We start from the raw sequence: 22,794 nt of genomic DNA on the forward strand, positions 1-22,794 counted from the left end.
TGGACACCCGGGAGAGCCGATGGCTGCCCGCCGTCATCGCCGCGAGCAAGAGAAAGGTAGAGTGTGGGTCCTCTGGTGGTGACTTAATGCATCATCTCCCCAGGGGGAAGTGTCCCCAATCTGCCCCCTCCAGAGCAGAAGGTGGTTTGTGTGGCCTAGTGACCTGGTACAAGAGGGCTTCCTCCAGAGACTGTCTCTGCCTTATGCACCATCATCCAGCATAATTGTTACCCTTTACTGTTTAATTTTCATAACCACCCTGTGAGGTCCTTTACTGGAAGGGACACTCTACTTACAATAGAATGTAAGCTCCAAGAGGGCAAAGATTTTGTCTCATTCACTACTGTTGGGTCAGTGACAACTTCAAGGGCCAAAAGAACTGAATGTTTAAACACTGGGTTGGCCAAAAAGTGCCTTCAGTTTTAAGTAAAAATAAAAGACACATTTTTCATTTTCACCAAGAACTTTATTGAACAACGTATTCACCCTTTTGTTCCACTACCTTCTGCCATTTTTCAGGCAACTTCATAATTCCATCTTCCCAAAACTTTTTATCTTTTTGAGCAAAGAACTGCTCCAGGTGCCTTTTACAGTCCTCCAGGGAATTGAAATTTTCCATTAAAGAGAATTTTGTAAAGATCTAAATAAATGGAATTCCAAAGGTCAATGTCTGGTGAATATGGCGGATGAATCAGAACTTCCCAGCCAAGTTGTGACAGTTTTTGCCTGGTCATCAAAGAAGCATGCAGTCTTGAGTTATCCTGATGGAAGATTATGTGTTTTCTGTTGACTAATTCCAGATGCTTTTCGTTGAGTGCTGCTTTCAGTTGGTCTAACTGGGAGCAGTACTTGTTGGAATTAATAGTTTGGTTTTCCAGAAGGAGCTCATAATAGAGAACTCTCTTCCAATCCCGCCATATACACAACATCACCTTCTCTGGACGAAGATTGGCCTTTGGTGTGGTTGGTGGTGGTTCATTTCGCTTGCCCCACAGTCTCTTCCTTTCCACATTATTGGACAGTATCCACTTTTCATTGCCTGTCACAATTTGTTTTAAAAACGGAACGTTTTCATTACGTTTAAGTAGAGAATCACACGTGGAAATACGGTCAAGAAGGTTTTTTTTACTTAACTTACGTGGAACCCAAACATCAAAGCAATTCACATAACTAAGCTGGTGCAAATGACTTTCAACACTTGATTTGGATATTTTGAGTTGGCTATCTCCCGCGTGGTATAACATTGACTCTTCTCAATTAATGTCTCAATTTGATCGCTATCAACTGCAACTGGTTTACCTGACCGTGGAGCAGCGTCCAGCAAGAAATCTCCAGCACAAAACTTCTCAAACCACCTTTGACACATTTGATCAGTCACAGCACCTTCTCCATACACTGCATAAATCTTTCTTTTTGCGTTTCGGTTGCGTTTTTACCTTTCTTGAAATAACAAAGCATAATATGCCGAAAATGTTGCTTTTTTCTTCCATCTTCAGTATTAAAATGGCTACACAAAAATTCACTAATTTTGATGTCTTTTTTTAAACACATGCTGATCTGACAGCTGTCACATACAGTCTAACAAAATTGTTTCGAATGACGCTAAAGACAACTAACTGCTACTAGAGCCATCTTACGGAAAAAACCGAACGAACCTTTTGGTCAACCCAATAAATCACGGTACATATGTGTGACGGGATAGTATGCAGCCGTTCACAGTTATGTCTTCAAAGAATTTTAATAACATGGAAAATACCACGTTATGTTAAATAAGCAAGATATAATATTGTATATATATTTTTTATCAACTCTTTATATATGTAAAGGTATCTGTTTATCAAAGGGTGGCAAGAAGAAGGGAGAAAGGGAGGAAGGGAATGTGAGAGAAAGAGAAAATAACAGGGAAATACTTCAAACTATTAATAATAATTGTTTGAGCTGTGAGATTGTGAGTGATTTTTGTTTTCTGGTATGGTTTTCCTTGAATTTTTCCAACTCTGTGTCTAACCATAAGTTTGGGAGAATAAGTTAAATTACAGCTAAGAGACGTTCTTACAGTATAAATGAAAAAAATTGTCCTCAAAGACCTATGTGGGGGGCTTCGCTGGTGGCTCAGTGGTTGGGAACCCGCCTGCCAATGCAGGGGACACAGATTCGAGCCCTGGTCTGGGAGGATCCCACGTGCCGTGGAGCAATGAAGCCCGTGCGCCACAACTACTGAGCCTGTGCTCGAGAGCCTGCAAGCCACAACTACTGAAGCCCGCACGCCTGGAGCCCGTGCTCCGCAATGGGGGAGGCCACCGCGATGAGAGGCCCGCGCACAACAACGAGGAGTGGCCCCCGCTCGCCGCAACTAGAGAAAATCTGTGTGCAGCAACCAGGACCCAATGCAGCCAAAAATAAATAAATAGATAAATAAATAAATAAATTTTTAAAAAGGAAGAAAATATTCAAAAAAAATCCTATGTGGAGGGTGAATTATACGGTATGTGAATTATATCTCAATAAAGCTATTATGAAAAAAATCTCTGTAGAAATGACAGAGGACAGCATAATGCTGGAAAGAATGGTTTTGAGAACTATCAAGACAGTTTTATACACCTACCTTTTACCAGCTAAGTGACCTTGGGCAAGTTATAGAAGTAACCTCTCTGACTTTCAGTATCCTCGTCTGTAAATAGGAAGTGTTTGCTGGGAATTTTAAGTGAAACCAAATGAGATAATTTATGTTAATCACTTGTCAAGTCTTTTGCATTTAATAAGCCCTCAGTCTTGGGTAGCTTTTACCAACATGAGCTTCTAGAATCTAATTATAGTCATATGCAAACATTTATTGCAAACACTTACAAAATAAATTTTTTAGGTGGACCAAATATGAAGTTAGCCATGGCTTAAAATATGTGTCTCTTAACTCTAGCCTTTTATTCCTTGAAACTCACAGCTGGTCATCAATGCTGCCTTGGGATTTGACACATTTGTTGTTATGAGACATGGCCTGAAGAAGCCTAAGCAGCAGGGAGCCGGGGACTTGTGTCCCAGCCACCCTGTGGCACCTGCCGACCTCCTGGGCCCATCACTTTTTGCCAACATCCCTGGCTACAAACTTGGCTGCTATTTCTGCAATGATGTGGTGGCCCCGGGAGATGTAAGTGGATTTCTTTGTTATTCCAAGTATTTCCTACAACCGTCTTGCCCACTAGAGTGGAGAGACCCAGTTCTTTCCTTTACGACTATTTAGATATTGTCTTTTAACAAAGAGAAAAATTCTCCATTTGGGGGCCGGGGCAGGGCCTTATCCCTCTATGAGCCTTGTTTGACATCATCAACTGTGTACAGCTCTTCCCTGTTCGCCAATGTAAACGCAGCAACAAACCGTCTTTATGGAAAGCTCAGCAAGGAAACCGCAGGCTAGACTGGTTCCTGGCAGCGCTTAGCGCTGTATTCTATGTGTATTCTTAGTGTATCTTAGTGAAGAGGGTGTTAAATGATGAGTCTGAAGACCCAGACTGCAGTCCAGCCTCACAGGATAATTCCAAATAAGTCTGTTAGGCTCCCTGTGCTTCTGCAGGATGGGACTCTGAGGCCCAGAAGGTTGTCAGACCCAGCATGTCAAAATACAGGATTTCCAGTTAACTCTGAATTTCAGGTAAATAACGAATAATATTTTAGTGTAAGTATGTCCCATGCAATATTCGAGATCTGTTTATACTAAAAGATTATTTGTTGTTTATTGAAAGATCAAGTTTAACCGGGCATCTTGTATTTTATCTGCCAACCCCAGTAGGGGAGGGACGAATACTTTCCCGGACTATTAACAGTGCAAGGTGGTTCAAACATGGAAGTGCCCTGAGCAGCAAGCACTACACTGTTCCAACGTAAGCTTCTGTGTTCTTAATGCTGCCATGGAAGCCGGGTGAGCAGGAATGGTCTTTCATCAGAAAAGGCGATCACTTCTAGTAAAACAAAGCAGAGGTGTTGTCCGTACCCTCCCCTCCATTTTCACCTTCTATTAAAACTTGTTCCTTACTGATTTACACCTCTTTGGGATGACTGGCTTTTGTGTCTTCCCAGTTTAAAGAAAAAAATATCCTCTTATGTGAAGAAGGGTGGCTTTATCTCCATCATGGGTTATAATATACAGCTGACCCTGTTATTTCATTATTCCCAGCAAGTAGGATTAAGGATCAGCTGCAGTAAAGCTACATCTGTTCATAAGGCAAAAATTTCAGAGTCAAAGTTATCCCTAACAACCCGTTAAATTTGCCCAGAGTTGGAAAATTAGAATTTCTTAGGTTGAACTAACGAAGGCTTGTGTTTAGAGCCACATTGTAGCAGAAATACTTGTTCTTAAGCCGTGAGATCACGCTCAGGGTGACAAGATGCCTCCACTGTGAGGGGCACATGGAAACAGGATGGCGGGGACAGCAGATCAGTCCTTGCATCTCCCGGGCACTCCGAGGGTTAGTGCAGTCATGGTGGGAGGGCAGGACCATTTGCTCTGTTCAAATGTTCTTCCTTTCTGTGCCTCTCGCTCTCAACTCACAAGCACAGTAGAGTTGAGTCAGTTAAAAGAGTACATGATGCCACTCCATGTATGAGGCAGCTAGGCCCCCATCTTTAATTTGTTTATAACTGCTAATCCTTTTTAATGTATTACCTCATTTAGTTACCTAACTTGTATATTTTGATTTTCTTGGTACTTGCAAGAAATGGCATTATGTGAGGCTGACTGATCTTTGCCAACAGTCAGCGTCTGGTATGTGATAGAGCTTTATTGTGGAGGAGTTTCATGCTTCACACAGCTGGCGCTGGGTGGAACAGAACTTTGCATTCACGTCAGTGACTGTTCTCTGTAGTCAACCAGAGACCGGACCTTGGACCAGCAGTGCACTGTGAGTCGTCCGGGACTGGCCATGATTGCAGGAGCCCTGGCGGTGGAGTTGATGGTTTCCGTTTTGCAGCATCCAGAAGGGTGAGTTTGCCTTTTAGAGATGGGTGTTTAAACAAAGAAAGCTTTTTTATCTCCCTTGGCCTTTTCTCAGTCTGAATTTTCTGAGAATTATATTGCGCTTTCCATCCTCAAAAAAACAAAATTTTTAAAAAACCCAGTGTGATTCTTTGGCCTGGAGAACGTGTCATTGTGATCTTTGGAGCTGTATCTCTGCATCCTTCTGGAACTGAACTCTCCTAGAGTTAATTGGCAATTGATAATAAGGAAGGATAAAAATTTTGGTAGTGGCCTTAGGACCTTCATGCATTTATTCTCTTAATATGTTTTGATCTCCTTAGCCCTGAGCACTTGTAAGGCAATACGTGAATTACATATGATAGAAATTGCATTTAGCTGTATGTAACCGATCCATCTAAAGTGACTTAGCCCAAAGGGTACAGCTTGATTTTTCTCATGCGGCAAGAAGCTCAGAGGCAGCATCCAGGGCTGGTACAAAGGCTCCGATATGCCACCGGGGACTGTTTCCTTAGCACTCACTCAGCCACGCTTAGCTCCCTTCCTTATGCTTGTCACCTGTGGTCACAAGATGGCTGCTCTGCCAACAGTGTTGCTTCTGTGTTACACTTAAGAGGAAAGGAATGACCAAAGCATGAAAGTTGTACTCAGCTGAGGCTGCCCCCTTTTAAAAGGCTCTCCGGGAAGACTTACCCATTGATTCTAAAACTCCTATATCACATGACCTTGCACTCGTAACTGCAAGGAAGATGGACAAATGTAGTCCTTTGGCTGGGCATGTTGCCTCTCTCAATAAAACTGTGATGAGATAGAAGTGGAGAATACATTGGGCAGGCGCCCAGTACCGTCTGCACATTCATTTAAAAACAATTCTGGGGCTTCCCTGGTGGCGCAGTGGTTGAGAGTCCGCCTGCCAATGCAGGGGACACGGATTCGTGCCCCAGTCCGGGAAGATCCAACATGCCGCAGAGCGGTTGGGCCCGTGAGCCATGGCCGCTGAGCCTGCGTGTCCAGAGCCTGTGCTCCGCAACGGGAGAGGCCACAACAGTGAGAGGCCGGCGTACTGCAAAAAAAAAAAAAAAAAAAATTCTGTATGTATTTTAAACTCTAGAAGATATTATTATTGTTATATAGTTGGTATTCATTTCATTTTGCTAATATTTTCCTTTTTGTTACTTTTCTTTCTGTGACCTTGAGCTTCCATCCAAGGGCATTTTCCTTCTGCCTGAAGAATACCCTTTATTATTGCCTTTAGAAATGCTAGCGACAAAGATATTTCAGTTTTTGTTTGTCCAAAAATGTCTTTGTTTTATCTTTATGCTTGAAAGCTATTTTTGCTGCGTACAGAATTCCAGACGGGTGGTAATTTCCCTTTAGCAAGTTGAGAGCGCACTCCTGTTTTCTCTGGCTGCCCTTATCCTGGTTGAGGAGTAAGGTGTGTACCTCGTTGCTACTCCTTTGATACAATTTGTTTTTCTCCCTCTTTCCCTACCGCTTTTAAGATTTTCTCATTGTCTTTGGTTTTCAGAAGTTGGGAATACATACCTAATTCTGTTATTTATTATTGTATACCTATTTCTCTATTTATTCTGATTGTGCTTTTTAGTGCCCCTTGAATCCATGGCTTGATGTTTTTCACCCACTGTGGACAATTTTCAGCCATTATCTCCTAAAACATTGCTTCTGCCCCTTTCTTGATTCTTTCCTTTTGAGTCCCCAGTTGCATGTTAGAATCAGCCTATGCTCTTTTCTGTACTTTCCATAATTTTGTCTTTCCTTACTTCAGTCTGGCTATTTGGTTTTGGCTTATCTTCCAGTTTACTAATTCTTCGTTCTTCTGTGTCTGTGTTTTAAACCATCTATTGAGTTTTAAATTTCATAATTATATGTTTCAGTCTTAGAGTTTCCATCTGATCTTATTTTATACATTCCCTCTTCTCTGCCAAAATTGTGATTTTGGTCTTTTTCATTCTTTGAACACATTTGATCATGTTTTTCTTTTAAGTCCTTATCAGTTATGTCCATTAATGGGATCTCCTATGAGTCTGTTCCTATTGTCTATTGTTTTTATTGGCTTTTGGTTATGTATTGTCTCCTCATATACCTGGTTTTGTTTTTTTTTAAAAAAACAAAACCTTTTCATTATGGAAATTTCAAAGATATATGAAAAGATATATATAGATAGAGATATAGATATATAGATATCTTCTTTCTCACACACACACACACACACACACACACACACACAATTTGTGTATATATATAGAAACCACCTTGTATGCACCATCCAGCTTCAACAATTACCAGTCATCCTTTATCTGTACTACTGTCCACAGTCTTTCTCCTTCCACTGACTTATTTTAAAGCAAATCCAAGACATAGCTTTCATTCATAAAAATATATCTTTTTAATATGTATCTTTACTATTTTTACATATAAAAACAAATTAAAGGCAATTCCCTAATATTACCACATATCCAATCAATGTTTAAATTTCCTCAATTCCTTGTATCTTCTTGGCTATATTTGATGGAGTACTGGACATTATATTTGAAAAATTACAGAGATGTGATTTACATTTCTTTCTGGCAAACTGCTAGGCCAAGGGGACTACCATCCTAGAACATTTTATCCAATTAGGGCTTATCTGTTTCCGGTTCACCGTTAGTCTGAGGATGCACCCCTGTATGATCCCAATCCAAAGCCTTGGATATTTTCCATGGTTCTTCCTTATTGGCAGACCTCAACTCTGGATTTTCCCATCAGCCTCATGAGTCAGTGAGTATCACTGTTCAGCTTCTGAGCTTGTGGCCACTGCTTTTGGACATTGACAATCATTTTATGGGGGAAAATTCCCCTTGCAAATGCCTGATTTACCTCTGTGGGCTTCCCTCCTCTTATAAACCTTAGCTCTGTAATTCTCCTTTACTGTGGTAGCTCTCTGATGCTTTCAAACAGAGGTTTGTGTACTGTGTCTAGCTTTCCTGTTTGTTCTCAGTGGGGGGACTGGTCCTGACCACTTAGTCCACCAATGCCACACCAGTTATAAAAATATTTTTTAATTTATTAAGCACTCATAGGGTTAGGCTTGCGTGTGAGAGGAAGGCAAGGAGTAGGCTGGTGTGTTTTGTTTCAACTTGACCTTGGGCCTTTCGGTAGTCTCTATGTGTAACACATTGTATATATGTTATATTACAGATATAAAAATTACCACAGTTGTGGTCTAGACACCCTCTCTTCTCCAAGCAAAGAGAAGATCTTACTTTATGACTTACAAACAACAGAAGTAGTTCATCTTATAATAAATGAAAGTGAGACAAAAATTAAATTAATTTTAAAAAATAGAATCAGTAATTTAGAAAAAGAAAGAAGGAAGGAAAAGAAGAGAAAAGGAAAGGAAAGAAAATGAAGAAAAGAGAGAAGCAAAAGAAAACTTAGTAAACAACTTAAGACTTTCTCAATATCCGCTGGAGACTGTGCTCTCAAGTGTGATATAGTGAAGGCAGACTGGAGCCAAACAGGTATTTACACCTCACTGTGTGACAAACACAGTGTGATTTATCTTACTTTCAAGCCTTACATAGTGCTTACGTTGTGCTAGGCATTATTCTAAGCACTTTACCAATAGTAATTCATTTAATCCTCATAGCAAACAGATTAGGAAAGAACTCTTATCTGTCCCATTTTTGATGGGGAAATTGAGGCATAGCGAAGATAACTAAGTTGCTGAAATTCACGTAGCTGATAAGTAGTAAAGCTGGGATTAAGCACAGCCCAGTTTGGCTCCAAACTCTGTTTTCAATCACTCTGCTATGCTGTTTGTAATACAGGCAGGAAAGAATTGAATTTTTGAAAGATTTGTTTTTCCATTTCTCAGAAATCAACATGAATATTCTATTTACTGTATAACTCAGAGTTCTTCTCTGAAGTTGAAAAGACAGCCTCTGTACTATGTTCGTAGCATATGTAACCGTATAGATGCTTCAGAGCTAAATGAAAATAAGCAGCTTTTTTTGTCTTCCTCTCATCTTTGTCATCCCCCTGGCACCTATGTTTATTGTGGCCCCCTGACAGGAAGCATTTGGGTTAAAATCTTTCAGAGCTGGCTCTGAGTCCTTGACACTGACCCCTCTGTCTGCCACATTTGCCTTGGTCATAGGCTAAAACCAGGGTCTGTGTCACGTCTCTTCTGTAACATAAGTAAACATCAGACTGTTATTCGGGAGGGAGTATTCGTTCTGCCCAGTTAATCCCTCGCTTTTCTTTCTCCTTCCTCCATCGTGGTAGCATTTACATTACCTCAGCAAGTTAAGGTTGGAAGGTTTTCTGTTTCAAAATTTCCATTCAATTCAACAATGTGCTGTGGTGTTTTACAAGACTATTTGAGAGTAAGGGAATTAACATTAGCCAGATGTTGCACTTGGCAATTTATCTAACTTACTCCTAATTCATTTCTCACAACTGTCTTATTCCTATTTTATAGGTGATGGACCTGAAGCACAGAGAAATTAAGCAACTTGCCTGTGCTCACAAGCTCTGGTCTTTCTGACTCTAAAACACAAGCTTTTTCTTTTCTAAACTATTCTTCTGCCTTCCTCCCAGGGAAATTAGGGTTTTTTTTTTTTTTCCTAGCTTATGCTGCCTAGCAAGGGGTGTTCGGTTATCCTTATAAATCTTATGTGGACCTCCTCCAGATCGTCCTCAGAGGAATTAAACATAGATTTTTATGAAATGAACAGCTCTAATGGTTTCCTTTTCTCAGGGGCTACGCCATTGCCAGCAGCAGTGACGACCGCATGAATGAGCCTCCAACCTCTCTCGGGCTTGTGCCTCACCAGGTTAGTGACTGGGAATGAAATCACAATTCTGGACCCGATCCCAGTGGTGCAGTGGGAAAGTATTTGGGGTCATCCCAGCCCACCTCTGCTCCACCCTCTCTACCCTCCAGCTTCCCTGGTATTTCCGTGGGAATTCTTTATGAGCACCTGGAGGAGATCCCATTCTGCAGGATGGTGACGAGAAGAAATCCTGAACAAGCAGCATTACCCAGAGTCTTGATTTAGCATTTAGCATGTTGACTAGGGGCCTCGTGATGGAGTAGAACAAGAGAGAACGGGCTTTAGAACCAACCAGACAGTGGCTTAAATCCCAGCCCAGCAGTTATTAAGATGGCCTTCCTTGGCCAAGTCATTAAACTTCTCTGAGCCTTAGTTTTCTTATCTAGAGAATGGAGTCAAGAATACCGACCTCAGCTGGTAGCAGTAGAGATGAGAGATGTTATATAGAAAGGGCTTAGCGACAGTGCCTGGTACGTCACAGCCCTCAGTAAATGGTGCTGCTAGTTTTGTTGCTGTTGTTTATTATTACTGACTCCTTAATAATAATTAAAAAATAATAAATAATAGAAGCCAAATAATAGAAGCCTTTCTGGGCATGCATGGGAAGGCCATTAGGAGTGCACAGTGTCACCAGACAGTGGGGTGTCTTTTCAGAAAAAAGAATCTGAGGCATCATAGGGAAGGTCCACCCGTAGAGAGCGAGAGAGAAAAAAAGCAGTGGGATGAAAATGTTAAATTCGTGTTGCCTCTTCACCAGTTTTTGTCACTATGCTTTAGGAGGTTTTCTGGTCTTACTTTTCGGAAATCGTTTCTCTGGGTTCCGTGTGTGTATCTCAGTCTGCAGCACGAAGGCTGTCTAGTTAGGGGAGCAGTGAGAGCACCCGACAGTCCCATCTGGGGGCTTGTGAGGACAGACTCACAGACGCGTGCTGAGAGCGGGGTAACTCACGCAGGTCGCGTTCGTCTCTCTCGCTGCCTACACACACCTGCCCTGTCATTTTCTGATTGAGGGTCTGAATCAGAAGAGGGGAAATTACTTGTCCACGGTCATAGAGGTAGTGGATATGCCAAAATCCATGCCTAAACTCGGTACTCTGACCAGGGCTGCGTCTGAGGTTTTGTGAGTGGAAATAGCCCCGGCCTGCATTTTGGGAGAGTTTGCTTCGAATCGCTGCTCTGGGCCCCTTGCACTACGTCACCTGTCATGGATTTGTGTTAAGTCACTTACCTCCTTGGGCCTCAGTTTCTGTATCAGTAAAAGCAGGTGCTTTACCTTGTGTCCAGAATTGTCTATGACGAGGCTTGGTAAAGCACACAACACCATGCAAATGTGACCTTTCCAGCCTGCCTCACTCAAGATGGCATTTATTTGACATGAATGGGTTAATCTTTTCTGCAGAAACACTTCAAGTAGGACCCACTAGGCCCTGTAATAAGCCCCCCTCATCCCCATGAGGAAGCTGTCCTCCAGAGCCAACCTCTGCTGTGGACGTGCTCATCTGAATCCTCACCCTCATCCCTTTTCACATGTCTCCTTCCCTTTCTTCTGACCTTGAGATGTGCCCTCATCTCCTTTACAGATCTCATGCTGAGAAGGGCCTTAATTAAATTTTCAGTCATGCCCCTGCACTGGTTTCCTTCTTGAAGTCCTTTATGTTAAATTACCGCAGTTGTAGCTTTCTCAGTGCTGAGGCCAGAGGGCAAAGCAGTTTCTTTATAGAAGGGGTCCGGTGTCAAAATGCATGTGCCCATGTTTTTAAAGTACTATGGCAACTAATCCCTCTCAGTGTTATTTACCCCCATGGAGCCTTGCAATTGTTTGTCATTCACCCACTCTTCTAGTTCTTTCTCCTCGTTTTCAAATGTCTGAAGGGTTATTTTGGTTGTTGGCCATCTCTTCATTTGGCCTTTTCAAAGTCTGAAGAATAATGCAGCCATATATGGGAAAAGCCCAGTGTGTGTGTGTGTGTGTGTGTGTGTGTGTGTGTGTGTGTGTGTGTGTGTGTGTGATTACTTGCTTACATTATTTCAAGTTTCAAGCCTTTATTTTTAGCTACTTTCTAAAAAAGACAATGGAGAAAGAACTTTAAAATTAGGGTTGTGTGGTCCCTATTTTATAAGGCTTTAAATTTCTTCTTTTTTTTTTTTCTTTTTGAAGTGGAGTGAGTCCATTTATGCAACTGTGTTTTGATTAGGGGACCACCGTTTCCACAAAAACACTGGCTGTGTTGCAATGCAGACTCAGCACTTACCCCCTCCTTTTCCTGGCTCTCTTGAGACAAATGACTTCCTGTTGGAGAGGAACTCGGTAAACCCCTTTGTGTGCTTTGTATACAGAGAATAGCCAGTGATGTTCCCTGGGCTCATTTTTTCTCCATTCCCCAAAGGAGAGTGTTTATTAATTGGCCCTTGTGGAATGAGATGTAGTAGAAAAGTGATAGTCCTTGGACCGAGAATCACAAGGCCCCCCCACCAGCGACTCATTGTGTAATCTGGGGAAAGTTGCTTAACTTCGTCCACGCTCTCTGGTCTCAGCTCTCCCCCGTGTCAGACCTGGGAGGCCTGAGGATTACTTAGTCCATCTCTCCATGGGACCACAGGCAGAATTTGGCTTATCCAGAGATTGGCCAAGTGCAGAAAAAGGCTTGATTAGTCCCTGAAATTCAGTGATATTCAGCCTGAAACAACCTCTTATTGCATTTGAAAACCGTGAAAAAACCATTTGAAGGTGAGAAAATAGGCTTATGGGTTTGTTCTTTTTAAAAAGTCTCTGGCCCACTGTGTGTGGATGGGATTCTGCAAGCAGGCAGCAATGAGTATAAGCCACTTGCTGCCTATAAAGGGAATGGTTTTTTAATTTGTCATTTTTATCTATATATAAAATATACACAATCACACAAATCATTAAGTATACAACTTGGATTCTCACAAAATGAACACCACTCATGTACCCAGCACACAGGTCAAGATGAAGTGTTATCAAGTTCCCTGACATCCCCCCATGCTTCCTCTATTATCACTGCCTCCTTCCCACACAGAGACATGCAGCTCTTGGCTCCGAACACCTTGGGAGACTTTTGTCTAATTTTGAGCTTTCTGTAAATGAAATAATATAATATATGGTCTTTGGAGTCTGGCTTCTTTGCTAGAGAGAACTTTTTCACTGTAGCTCTTAGCGCGTACTGTTATTCCCTCTGCTTCCCAGCAAGTGGGATCTTTTATTTTAAAAAAAAAAAAAAAAGGTGGCGGGGTTGTCTTTTCCTGGCTCCTGGGGTGGTGACTGTTCTGTGAGGCCAGACCCCTTTTTCTGGTTCTTTGGTGGGAGACACAGTTCAGGAGTTATCAAGTGTCGAGGCCACTCCTGATGTCTCCAGGAAGTTGGTGTGCAGGCTGGTGAGACAGAAATGTGACAGAAATTAACAGCCGATGTAGCTGCTGATCATTTGACTGGACACCCCTCAGAGAACGAAAAGCATCATGGCAATTCAGTAGTTGTCTGAAAACCATGGTCATGAATATAGCAGTCCTGCTTTGATACCAACATGGACCAGGCAGTTCACGTTTTTTGTCTTTGGGCAAATGGACTCTTGGTCCTCAAGTACTACTGAATGAAGACCCTGGATGGGTACGCCCCTCCTAGGGGTTTGGACTTGCCAACCCCATAGTTCTCTTGGGCTTTCAAGTCCTTTGTTTTAGTTACTTTTGGAAGACTAGAACAAAGCCCAAACTAGGACAGAACCTAGGCAGGGACCAGCCTGGGAAATCTCCCAGTGAGACAAAAGCCGAGCTAGAGCTGTGGTCTGTAGCCAAGCCTCGGCCTGCTCTTGATTTGGCCTGTCTGCACAGGCTGTGCCCCACAAATCCTCAGGCCATTCGCTTTCAATAAGGTCTCTTTACCGTGCTCCGAAATGCTGACCTCAGTGTGCCTCTAGGGGTGTGGACGAACTGACTGCTGAGAAAGGAGGTTAAGAAGATAAGCACTAAGAGCGTATTTCCTGAGATGTAGCCCGAGAAAAGGAATCTCCTTCCCCCTCTGATTCTGTACCCCTCGAATTGATGGCAATGGAAAGGGCAGGAAGAACAGACAGTCCAAATGTCTGCTGTTTCACCATTTCAGCTACTGTGGTTTGTGACCTGTTTGTCCTCCCTTCCCCCTCCCTCCAGTCATCCCTGCAGCAGGTGATCCCCAAACGCTGACGCCGTGCCAAAGCGCCATTAGGTTCAGAGAAGTTCGGTGACCGGCACGCAGCACAAGCGTTTGGTTCCACTTGCCTTTGTAGTTTCTAAGGTGGTGGATGTACCCCAAGCCACTCGGATGTGGTGAAGTCTCATTCCATTGGGGAGGCCCCTGAATTCAGGAGGGATTTGGGTACAAGATCCGACAAGGTCTGGGCTTCCCTGCGTGCAAGGCCCTAGAAGAAGAGAGGGGCGTTCCCCGCTCCTGGCACACAAAGTGGGGGATAAATGACACACAGTGCCAGAGTTCCAGAGCGTCTCAGGTAGCATCTCTTGGCCCAAGAGGACTTGGGCATAATTTTATCAGTTGAAGGACGTCACTTGTGCCCCACGAGTTTTGCTCACCCGATGGGGCTGTCCTGTTTGGGAGGCCCGCGTGGGAGGGAACCAGAGGCTCTGGATCATACAGATCCGATTAGAATCCCAGCTTTGCCTCTTAATTTCATTTTCATCCATTTGACAAAAGGGTCCAAGGCGGTTCTTGCCACCTGTCACTGTGTGACCTTGGGCAGGTTACTGATCCTTTCTGAACTTCATATTTTAAATTACTAAAACGGGCATAATAATATACTAAACAACTGGGATTCGTGTACAGATTAAATTACATTATAGATTAAATTACATTAGCACAGTTCTGGCCACATAAGGGACATTTGTAAATGTTGTTTTTATCTTTCTCTTTCACTTTTAATTAAAATGGTAAAGTGGGCGCCTATCTAGCCTCCTAGAAAGGGAGTTACAAGGAATCTCGTAAAACTCTGGAAGCAGTGAGTGTGCAGGGAAGGGTTGGAAGGATTAGTTCCATCCTGCGCTATTTTTCTAAGGATGGCGCTGGCTCATTTCCAGCTTGCTTCTTCTGTCCCTTGTTGGCCCCTGTTTGACAGTGAGAGGTGGGTTACTGGTGGTAGCTGAAGCTGTTGTCTGAAACAAAGACCTCTGTGGTGCGCCTGAGGTTTTGCATTTGCTAAACTTTATTTTGGCGTTGAATTTGGTTAAGACTCGCTGCAACATCCAAGAGCAATGCGGAGTCTGGAGTTAGCTCTTATTTATGCAAACTCCAAGCTCTAGAAATACCGCCAGGCCTGCTGGAAACCGGTGTGAAGTCAAAGCAGCAGGTTTCTGCTGTGGCTGCAACTGTGCCTTCTCAGAATGGCTGTTTATTTCTGGGCATTGGCTCTTCACTTCCCATCCAGGGGAGGTTGATTTTGGACGCACGCAGAAGTAAGTGGCAACTTGGAGCAAGCAGCAGTGAGCAGTAGCTGGAAGCAATATCTTAGTCCCCAGACCGGGAGTCCTAACTGCTAGACCACAGAGGCCAGCAGCTAGGGCCTAAACCCACAGTTCTAGACTGCCTTGTCAAGAAAGAATTCAGGCAAGGAGGCAGAAAGTAAAGAGAAAAGTAGAAAGTTTCTTGGAAAAGCAAAGTACGTGCGGAAAGACGCACGGGAGAACTCAGAGAGTAAGGCCTTTAGGAAGTTTAAATCCTTTATGAGGGGGCAGTTCTCCAGGTTTTTGTCTCCCTTCTGGCCAATCATCTTGCTTTGTCACCCCCTGGCTAATTTGTCTCAGGACCCTCCCCTTAGGTGTACACGCACCCCACAGTCAAGATGGACCCCGACGTGAAGGCATCTGGGAGAAGCAAGAGTCACCATGGCATGGAGTTGTCCCCTGACTTTTGACCCCCAAGGAGGCTTTCTACACATGTGTAGTGTCTTCCTCGCCCCAAGGAGGGGCAAAGCAGAGATCCCTTGATCCTTTACTCAAACGAGGTTTTGCCCCTCCTCATTTTTGCCATGACTGTTATCTTAAGGCATCCGCAAGAGACAAAACTTGGCTTTTTACCCTGTCTCTGTCGTGGCTTCCATTTCGGAGAGCAAACAGGAGGCTGATTTTAAATGTCTAACCTGAAGCCCACCTGTCTCCTGTCTCAGGAAATGCAAACAGGAGGCGAGTTGTAAGTGTCCGGCCCGAAGCCCATTTTTTCCTGCCCCATGAAATGTTAACAGAAGGCCAGTTGTAAATGTCTAACCTGGAGCCCATCTATCTCCCGCCTCAAGGTGGGCTTGGGGCTCAAGCCGCTTTCACTCAGCTTAGGTGTAAACACCATGAGGGGCTGCCCAGAATGGAAGAGTCCCCTTTCTCTTCCTGATCTATTTATTTCGTAGCTGACTGGGCATAAATGACTGAAGATAGTTTAATCCACTCAGACCCTGATGGCAGCCATCTTGATATTGAGTTTTTGGTTTTGAGGGGGTGTGTGTTTCTTTAATTCCTCTGGTTTTCTCTTTCTTTCTTCCGTTCTTTTTACCTTCTCCTTGATTTTCAGCCTTTTCCCCTAGACTTGGGAGAGAAGGAACAGAACTCAGATCCCAGGCTTTACCACTTGGTAGTTGTAGAATCTTGGGCGAGCCAAGCCACTTCCCTGAGCCTCGATTTCTTTATCTAGAATACAGGGGAAAGTCCCAGGATGGTAGTGAGGGCAACATGAGATGAGTATGTGAAAACACTCCAGAGAGCCAGACACAGGGATGGCACGTAGCAGATGTTGCTCCTCTGCTCAGTCCCCTAGGCCACCATTTCCACAGGATGTCAGGACATGCCCTCCTGCAAGGCTTCCAAGGTTAGGAGGGAGCAGTTGTTTCTGTGGCGGGAGAAGGGAAGGGGGTTAGCACTTTAGGGCAGGCACAGGAGAGGCAGAGAAGATGGGTGAGTTTGAGAATCTGAAAGGCGACCAGTGTCCCTGTAACGTAAAGAATTGGGAGAGCACAGGGGAAGAGGAGGAGAGACAGGACCTCACAGGCCATCTTAAACCCAGGGGCAGCGGAGAGCCGTTGAAAAGTCATAAGCGGAGCGGTGACGTGATCAGGTTTGGCTGCTGTACAGAGAATAGACCGGAGGAGATAACAGGATCTGGGCATAGAATTGGAGTCCTTGAGCCTTTAAGTGGAAGGCAGCCTAATCCAGGGATGGTGCATCAGAATCACCTCGGGAGCCGTTCCAGAATACACATTTCCCAGCCCTGTTCCAGATCCACTGAATGACAACCTCCAGGGACGTTAGGTGTTTGAGAACAACGACTTCATTCTATAAAGATGGTTTCTTGATGGCATCCTATGGGACAAAGCACATGACTCGTCAAGTTAACACGGACCAGATCCTGCTCGTTGGTCATGGCTTTTGAGTTTTGTGCTCCCACCGGCCCTAGTTCTCTTTAGAAAAGGGCTCTGGACTCCTAGTCCCTAGGACACACCCCCAAACAGGTGTTCCTGCCTTCCAACCTTTGGACGCTAGTTAGATGCGCACAGGTGCGCCTAATGAATCCGGCCAGGACCGCCCACTGTCCTCCTGGGAACCGCCCTGAGGGAGGAGGGAGGCCGGGAGCCTATATAGGCCTGGCTCTGAGGCTTTGTGCGTCATTTCCGTGCTCATCTTTGCTCCTTCCGGATGAGGGGGCGTGAGGCCTTGTTAGCCAAGCGCCAGTACAGCCATGCGCCTCGCTGGTGTTTGAAGACGGGGATTCAACTCAAGCTCCTTCTGCCCTTTGTGGGGCCTGGGGGTGAAGAGAGGGAAGGGAGCCAGGAAACCGCAGGTAATTGTACTTCTCCCAGCTTCCCAGGTGGGGTTTTTAAATATTCAGGGGGTAGCAAAGAGACGCATGTTGTAGAGCTGGTCTATTCGTAAAACACTTTTTCTTTCCCTGGAAGGCTACATTGGAAACTGATGCTGGAGGGGCTTTTTTTGGTTGTTTTTGTTGTTGTTGTTGTTTTGAGGCAGAGGGACTGGGGGCAATAGGGACTTTATGCTTTTATTTTGTACCTTTTTGTATTGTTTGGAAAATGTTAATGAGGTTATGAACTTTTTTTTTTTTTTTTTTTTTTTTCTTGCGTTATGCGGGCCTCTCACTGTTGTGGCCTCTCCCATTTGCGGAGCACAGGCTCCGGACGCGCAGGCTCAGTGGCCATGGCTCACGGGCCCAGCCGCTCCGCGGCATGTGGGATCTTCCCGAAACGGGGCACGAACCCGCGTCTCCTGCATCGGCAGGCGGACTCTCAAGCACTGCGCCACCAGGGAAGCCCTATGAACCTTTTTTAGTCACCTTTTTTGAAGCATAACTTTTGTACAGTCAAATGTACCCGTTTAAACGTGCATTTTAATGAGTTTAGACGAGTGTGTACACTTGCATATGACTACCACCACCGCAAACGAGGTCCAGAGCTTTTTCATCCATCCCCCAAACTGACTTTGTGCCTTTTCTATGGTAATATCCCCACCCTCAGCCCCAGGCAACCACTGATTGGATTTTCATACAGCCCGTTTTATTGTCTTCTTTATTCTTTTCAGCATTAAGAGGAAAAAAAAAACTGCATCATTGTAATTTAGAAAATAAAATATGCAGCGAGGCAGGCAAAGTTTGGCCCCTCTAGTAGAGACGCATGGGTGGGTGTGCGTTTGTTTGTGGAATTGGCAGTTTTTCCCCCTCTAGGGAGGGGAGAGATTGAGAAGCCATTAGTATTCGGGAGGCTGTTTAAAAGGAAGTTAAGTATTTAAATATATTTAAAAAAATAGGAAGACAGGAGTAAATATGCTATGGGAGTACGGGTTATTTTTTTGCTCTTTTGTTTTCCGTCATGCTTATTACTTTTATAATAGGTCGAATTAAATTTTTTAAAAATAGCCGTTTAATACTTACCCTCCTGTAAGGAAAGATTGACAGCAAATATTATAATCAAATAAGGTTTTAGAGTAAGCTGTGTGTAGTCCCCAAAGTTGGAAGACTGTACCTTGAGCAGTGTCAAGAGGCCTTAGAGTGGATGGAGAAATCACTTTATAAAATCTTGTCATTTAGATGTTAATTTAGATGTGGCTAAATTAGCCGGGTGTGGTGGTGCTATGCATAAAAAACGTGGAAAGGAGGGAGAGGCTCGCTAACTGCTTCCATCTGCTTTCCGACATCCAACAGGTGATGCTGAGGGTATAGATTAAACCACGGGAAGGGGTAAATGAGGTTGGTAACTGAAAGCATCTTCTTCCGAAGGCTCTGAATCACCTGGGCTCTTGTTAAACATGCACATGCTCTGGCCTTACTTCAGATCTTTTCAGTCAAGTTCCAGGGGATTCTTCTGATCAGGCAGGCTTTGAAAAACACCAGATGAGCATATTGTTTCATATACTTTGCACACTTCTAAGTAGGAGGGTGTTGGTGAATTTTTCTCCACCTAAGCAAGGGACAAATCCTTATAACTTCTTCGATTGTGAATTGGTGCCTGGCCTCTCTAAATAGGTAGAATATATTTATTAGGATTTTGCATCAGGTGCCTGGATTTTAGATTTGCTCTGGGATTTCTATGCATGTCTAAGGAAGGTGCTAAAATTTTAAGTAGCAACTTCTGCTCTTTAAATTTTATGCATTTCTTGTAAGATTTTAGGGAACACAGAGCATATTGTGGAAGCTCAGTGCATTTGTAATACAGGGGATTTAAAGAGTTGTTGATGGGGAAGGGCTTCATATTGCCTGGAAGATGTGAATGGTGGTAAGATGGAGTTTTTCTTGTGGTTTATTTGGGATGTGTTTCCTCTGAATACTTCGGGTATGAATAATTTGCTTGGCTTTGGGATGTTTGTGTTTTTCTCATCCACTCATTGCATAATTAATAATTAGTATTTGTTATGAGCAAATCACTGTGCTATGTGGACAGATGCAAATAGTTCAGCCTATATCTTGCCCTCTAAAAGGAAGAGAGATTAAAAAATAATTTTTTAAGTAATTATATTACACAAGCTGATTCTAAAACTCATTTGGCAAGGCAGAGGACCCAGAATAGTTAAAATGATCTTGAAAAAGAAGAGCAAAGTTGGAAGACTCATACTTCCAAGTTTCCAAACTTACTACAAAGCTACTATAATCAAGACAGTGTAGTACTGTCATAAAGGTAGACATACAGATCAACAGAATAGAATTGAGAGTCCAGAAATGAACCCTGACATTTATGGTCATTTCTTGCCAATTAAATGGGAGGAGAAGAGCCTTTTCAAGAAAGTATTGGAACAACTGGATTTCCACATACAAAACAGTGAATTTGGACCCTTCTGTCACACCATATAAAAAAACACCTCAAAATGGATTGCAGACCTAAATGTAAGAGCTAAAACTATTAAATAAGAAAACATACTAACTCTTCGTAACCTTGGGTGAGGATTGGTTTGTTATCTATGATACCAAAAGGCCGAGCAACCAAAGGAAAAATAAATAGGACATCAAGAAAGTAAAGTTCTGTGCTTCAAAGGACACCCATCAAGAAAGTGAAAAGACACCCCACAGAATGGGAGAAAATATTTGCAAAATCATATCTGAAAGAAACTCATATCCAGAATATATAAAGAACTCTTAACATTCAACAATAAAAAGAAAACCCAATTTAAAATTTGGCCAAGAATTTGAATCTACATTTCTCTGAAGAAAGGTAATATGAATGGTCAAGAAGCACGTGAAAAAATGCTCAGCACTTAGTCTTTAGAGAAATGCAAATCAAAAGCACAGCGAGCTACCACTTCACATTCATTAGGATGGCTACCTCAGAGAGACAAGAAGGTGAAGAAATTGGAGCCCTCGTATGTTGCTGGCAGGAAGGTAATATGGTGCAGTCACTTTGGTCCTCAAAATGTTAAACAAGTAGTTACCAGGAGATCCATTAATGCCCCTCTGTATATATATATATACCCAAAAGTTATTCAACTTGTGAATAAACAAAATATGGTATGTCCATGTAATTGAATAGTATTTAGCAATAAAAAGGAATGAAATACACATGATACAATATAGTAAGTGAAGCCAGTCATGTATGATTCCATTTGTAGTAAATAGGCAAATTAGGCAAATCAATAGAAATAGAAAGCAGATTAGTAGTTGCCAGCGTTTGGGAAAAGTGGAAAATGGGGACTAATTTCTTAGGGGTTCTGAGTTTCTTTTGGGGGTGCTGAAAATGTTCTGAAATTAGGTATTGGTGATGTTTACAAAATTCCATGAATATACTAAAAGCCACTGAATTGTATACTCTAAAGTAAGTTTATGGTACATGAATTTTATCTCAGTAAACCTGTTATTTTTTAAAGAAATAACTATTACATAAGTTATTTTGGTGATAAATACCAAAAAGAAGGATTTCACGTAATGAAGGCGTTATCTCTAAGTCAAGTGGTGGGTGGATTGAGTATTTATGAAAGAGGTGTGTTTGAGCTTGAGTGACTATTATGAAGATGTAGATTTGGTTATATAGCTGGTTCCCCAAGGAAGAGCTCTGAGTCACAGAATTCGGCTTGAGACAAGGTCAGCAACGCAGTAATGTCTTTGGGAAGGACGTTGTACTTGAGCTTAGTAGTTGTACGAAGCCTGTGAAAAGATCAGAAAGGCAAAATGGGCCCAGATTAGGGGGGACCTTGAGTGCCAGCATGATGAATTCTCTGCTTTTTTGGTCAGCTCTAGGAAGCTGATAGAAAGTGACACACCTCAGAGCTGTGTCTTAGGAAAATTAATCCATAGCAGAGTGTTGGATTCAGTGGGAGGGAGAGAGCTCACCTGTGGAGGTGCCCGTTAGGAGTCTGTCGCAGTTGGTGTGAGAACAGGCCTTCCTCTTTTAAATTTCCTACAACTGGAATTAGTTTGGTGGAGTTCTGAGCCTTCTGATACCAACTTGGGGAATTTGAAGGGCCTCACACACAGATGTTGTTCTACTTCATTTCCTGGGAAAATGAGTCCGTTTCCTGGTAAAGAGCTGTCTGGGGTGCTAAACAATGATGTGGGTGCCCCTGCTTGGCCACCCCATTCACTTCCACTCCTTTCTCTTGCTCACCACCTGTGTTGTTGGTTTATATTTTCTCTTTCCTTCCTTCCTTCCTCTCCTTTTTCTCCCTTCCTTCCCGCTCCTAACTGGGTCTACTGTCTCCCTTCCCTTCGCCTTTAACTCCGCACCCCCAATCGTGGAACAGTTTAGCAGAGAAAAATACCAGTATTTCTTTGCACAGCACAAAGAAAGTTTATTACCTGTATGAGAGAAAAGAGAATCAGGAGACCTTTTCATGAAGCCTATATGGAGACATTAACCTCTGGGCCATATCAGTGAACATTTTAATGGAAAATATGCTACATATGATAAATATTTTTCTAGGTAAATTTAATATTAAAGCCATTGAGATAGAAGGAGACTCACTATGAGAATTCTTTGGGCCTGTAACTTCCAGATCTCATGAGGATCTCAACATACCCATTTGTGACCCGCCGTTATAGTCTTTTCTGCTGGTTTGCCGTCTCTCGTTTTGGTGACCTGGAGAGCAAACTTAGGACCCTGCTTGTGCCTCAAGCACTGTATTAGGAAATGGTCACCACCTTCTTGAGATACAGAGAACTAAAGATTGTCACATTTTCAAAGGTTCACCGTGAGGCCAGCTAACTTATCCCAGCTATCTAGCTTATCATTTCTACCAAACACTCTCTTGATCTTGGATTACATTGAAATCTCATAACATATAGATAACGATATTTAAAAGATTGCTATAGGCGTTTCCTTCAAGGTTAGATCGTCCAGCAATAAGTATGCAAATGTAACTAGACTAGTTGTAGTGTGGGCTTAAAGGTGGAGCTGCCCACACTCAGAAGGAAGCCTGTCTCTTTAAAGAGTCCGCCAGGTTTCCTTGGTTTTATTTTGGGGGAGTGTTGGTAAGGTGGCTAAAGGCAACAAGGACTGCGGGGGGGGGGGGGGG

The 22,794-nt window shown here is 43.1% G+C and overlaps 1 protein-coding gene across 1 annotated transcript in view; it reads left to right on the forward strand.

Annotated features, from left to right (window-relative positions):
* ATG7 (autophagy related 7) overlaps positions 1-22,794 on the forward strand; it is a 114,437-nt gene that overhangs the window by 45,370 nt on the left and 46,273 nt on the right. The window contains 4 exon segments of the mRNA XM_007453054.1: positions 1-56; positions 2,942-3,145; positions 4,857-4,972; positions 9,729-9,804. The exon segment at positions 1-56 is cut by the window's left edge and continues 10 nt beyond it. Coding sequence (XP_007453116.1) covers positions 1-56; positions 2,942-3,145; positions 4,857-4,972; positions 9,729-9,804 — 452 coding nt within the window.

This window comes from Lipotes vexillifer, unplaced genomic scaffold (genome assembly GCF_000442215.2).
Source record: "Lipotes vexillifer unplaced genomic scaffold, Lipotes_vexillifer_v1.1 scaffold1272, whole genome shotgun sequence".
NCBI classification, from domain to species: domain Eukaryota; kingdom Metazoa; phylum Chordata; class Mammalia; order Artiodactyla; family Lipotidae; genus Lipotes; species Lipotes vexillifer.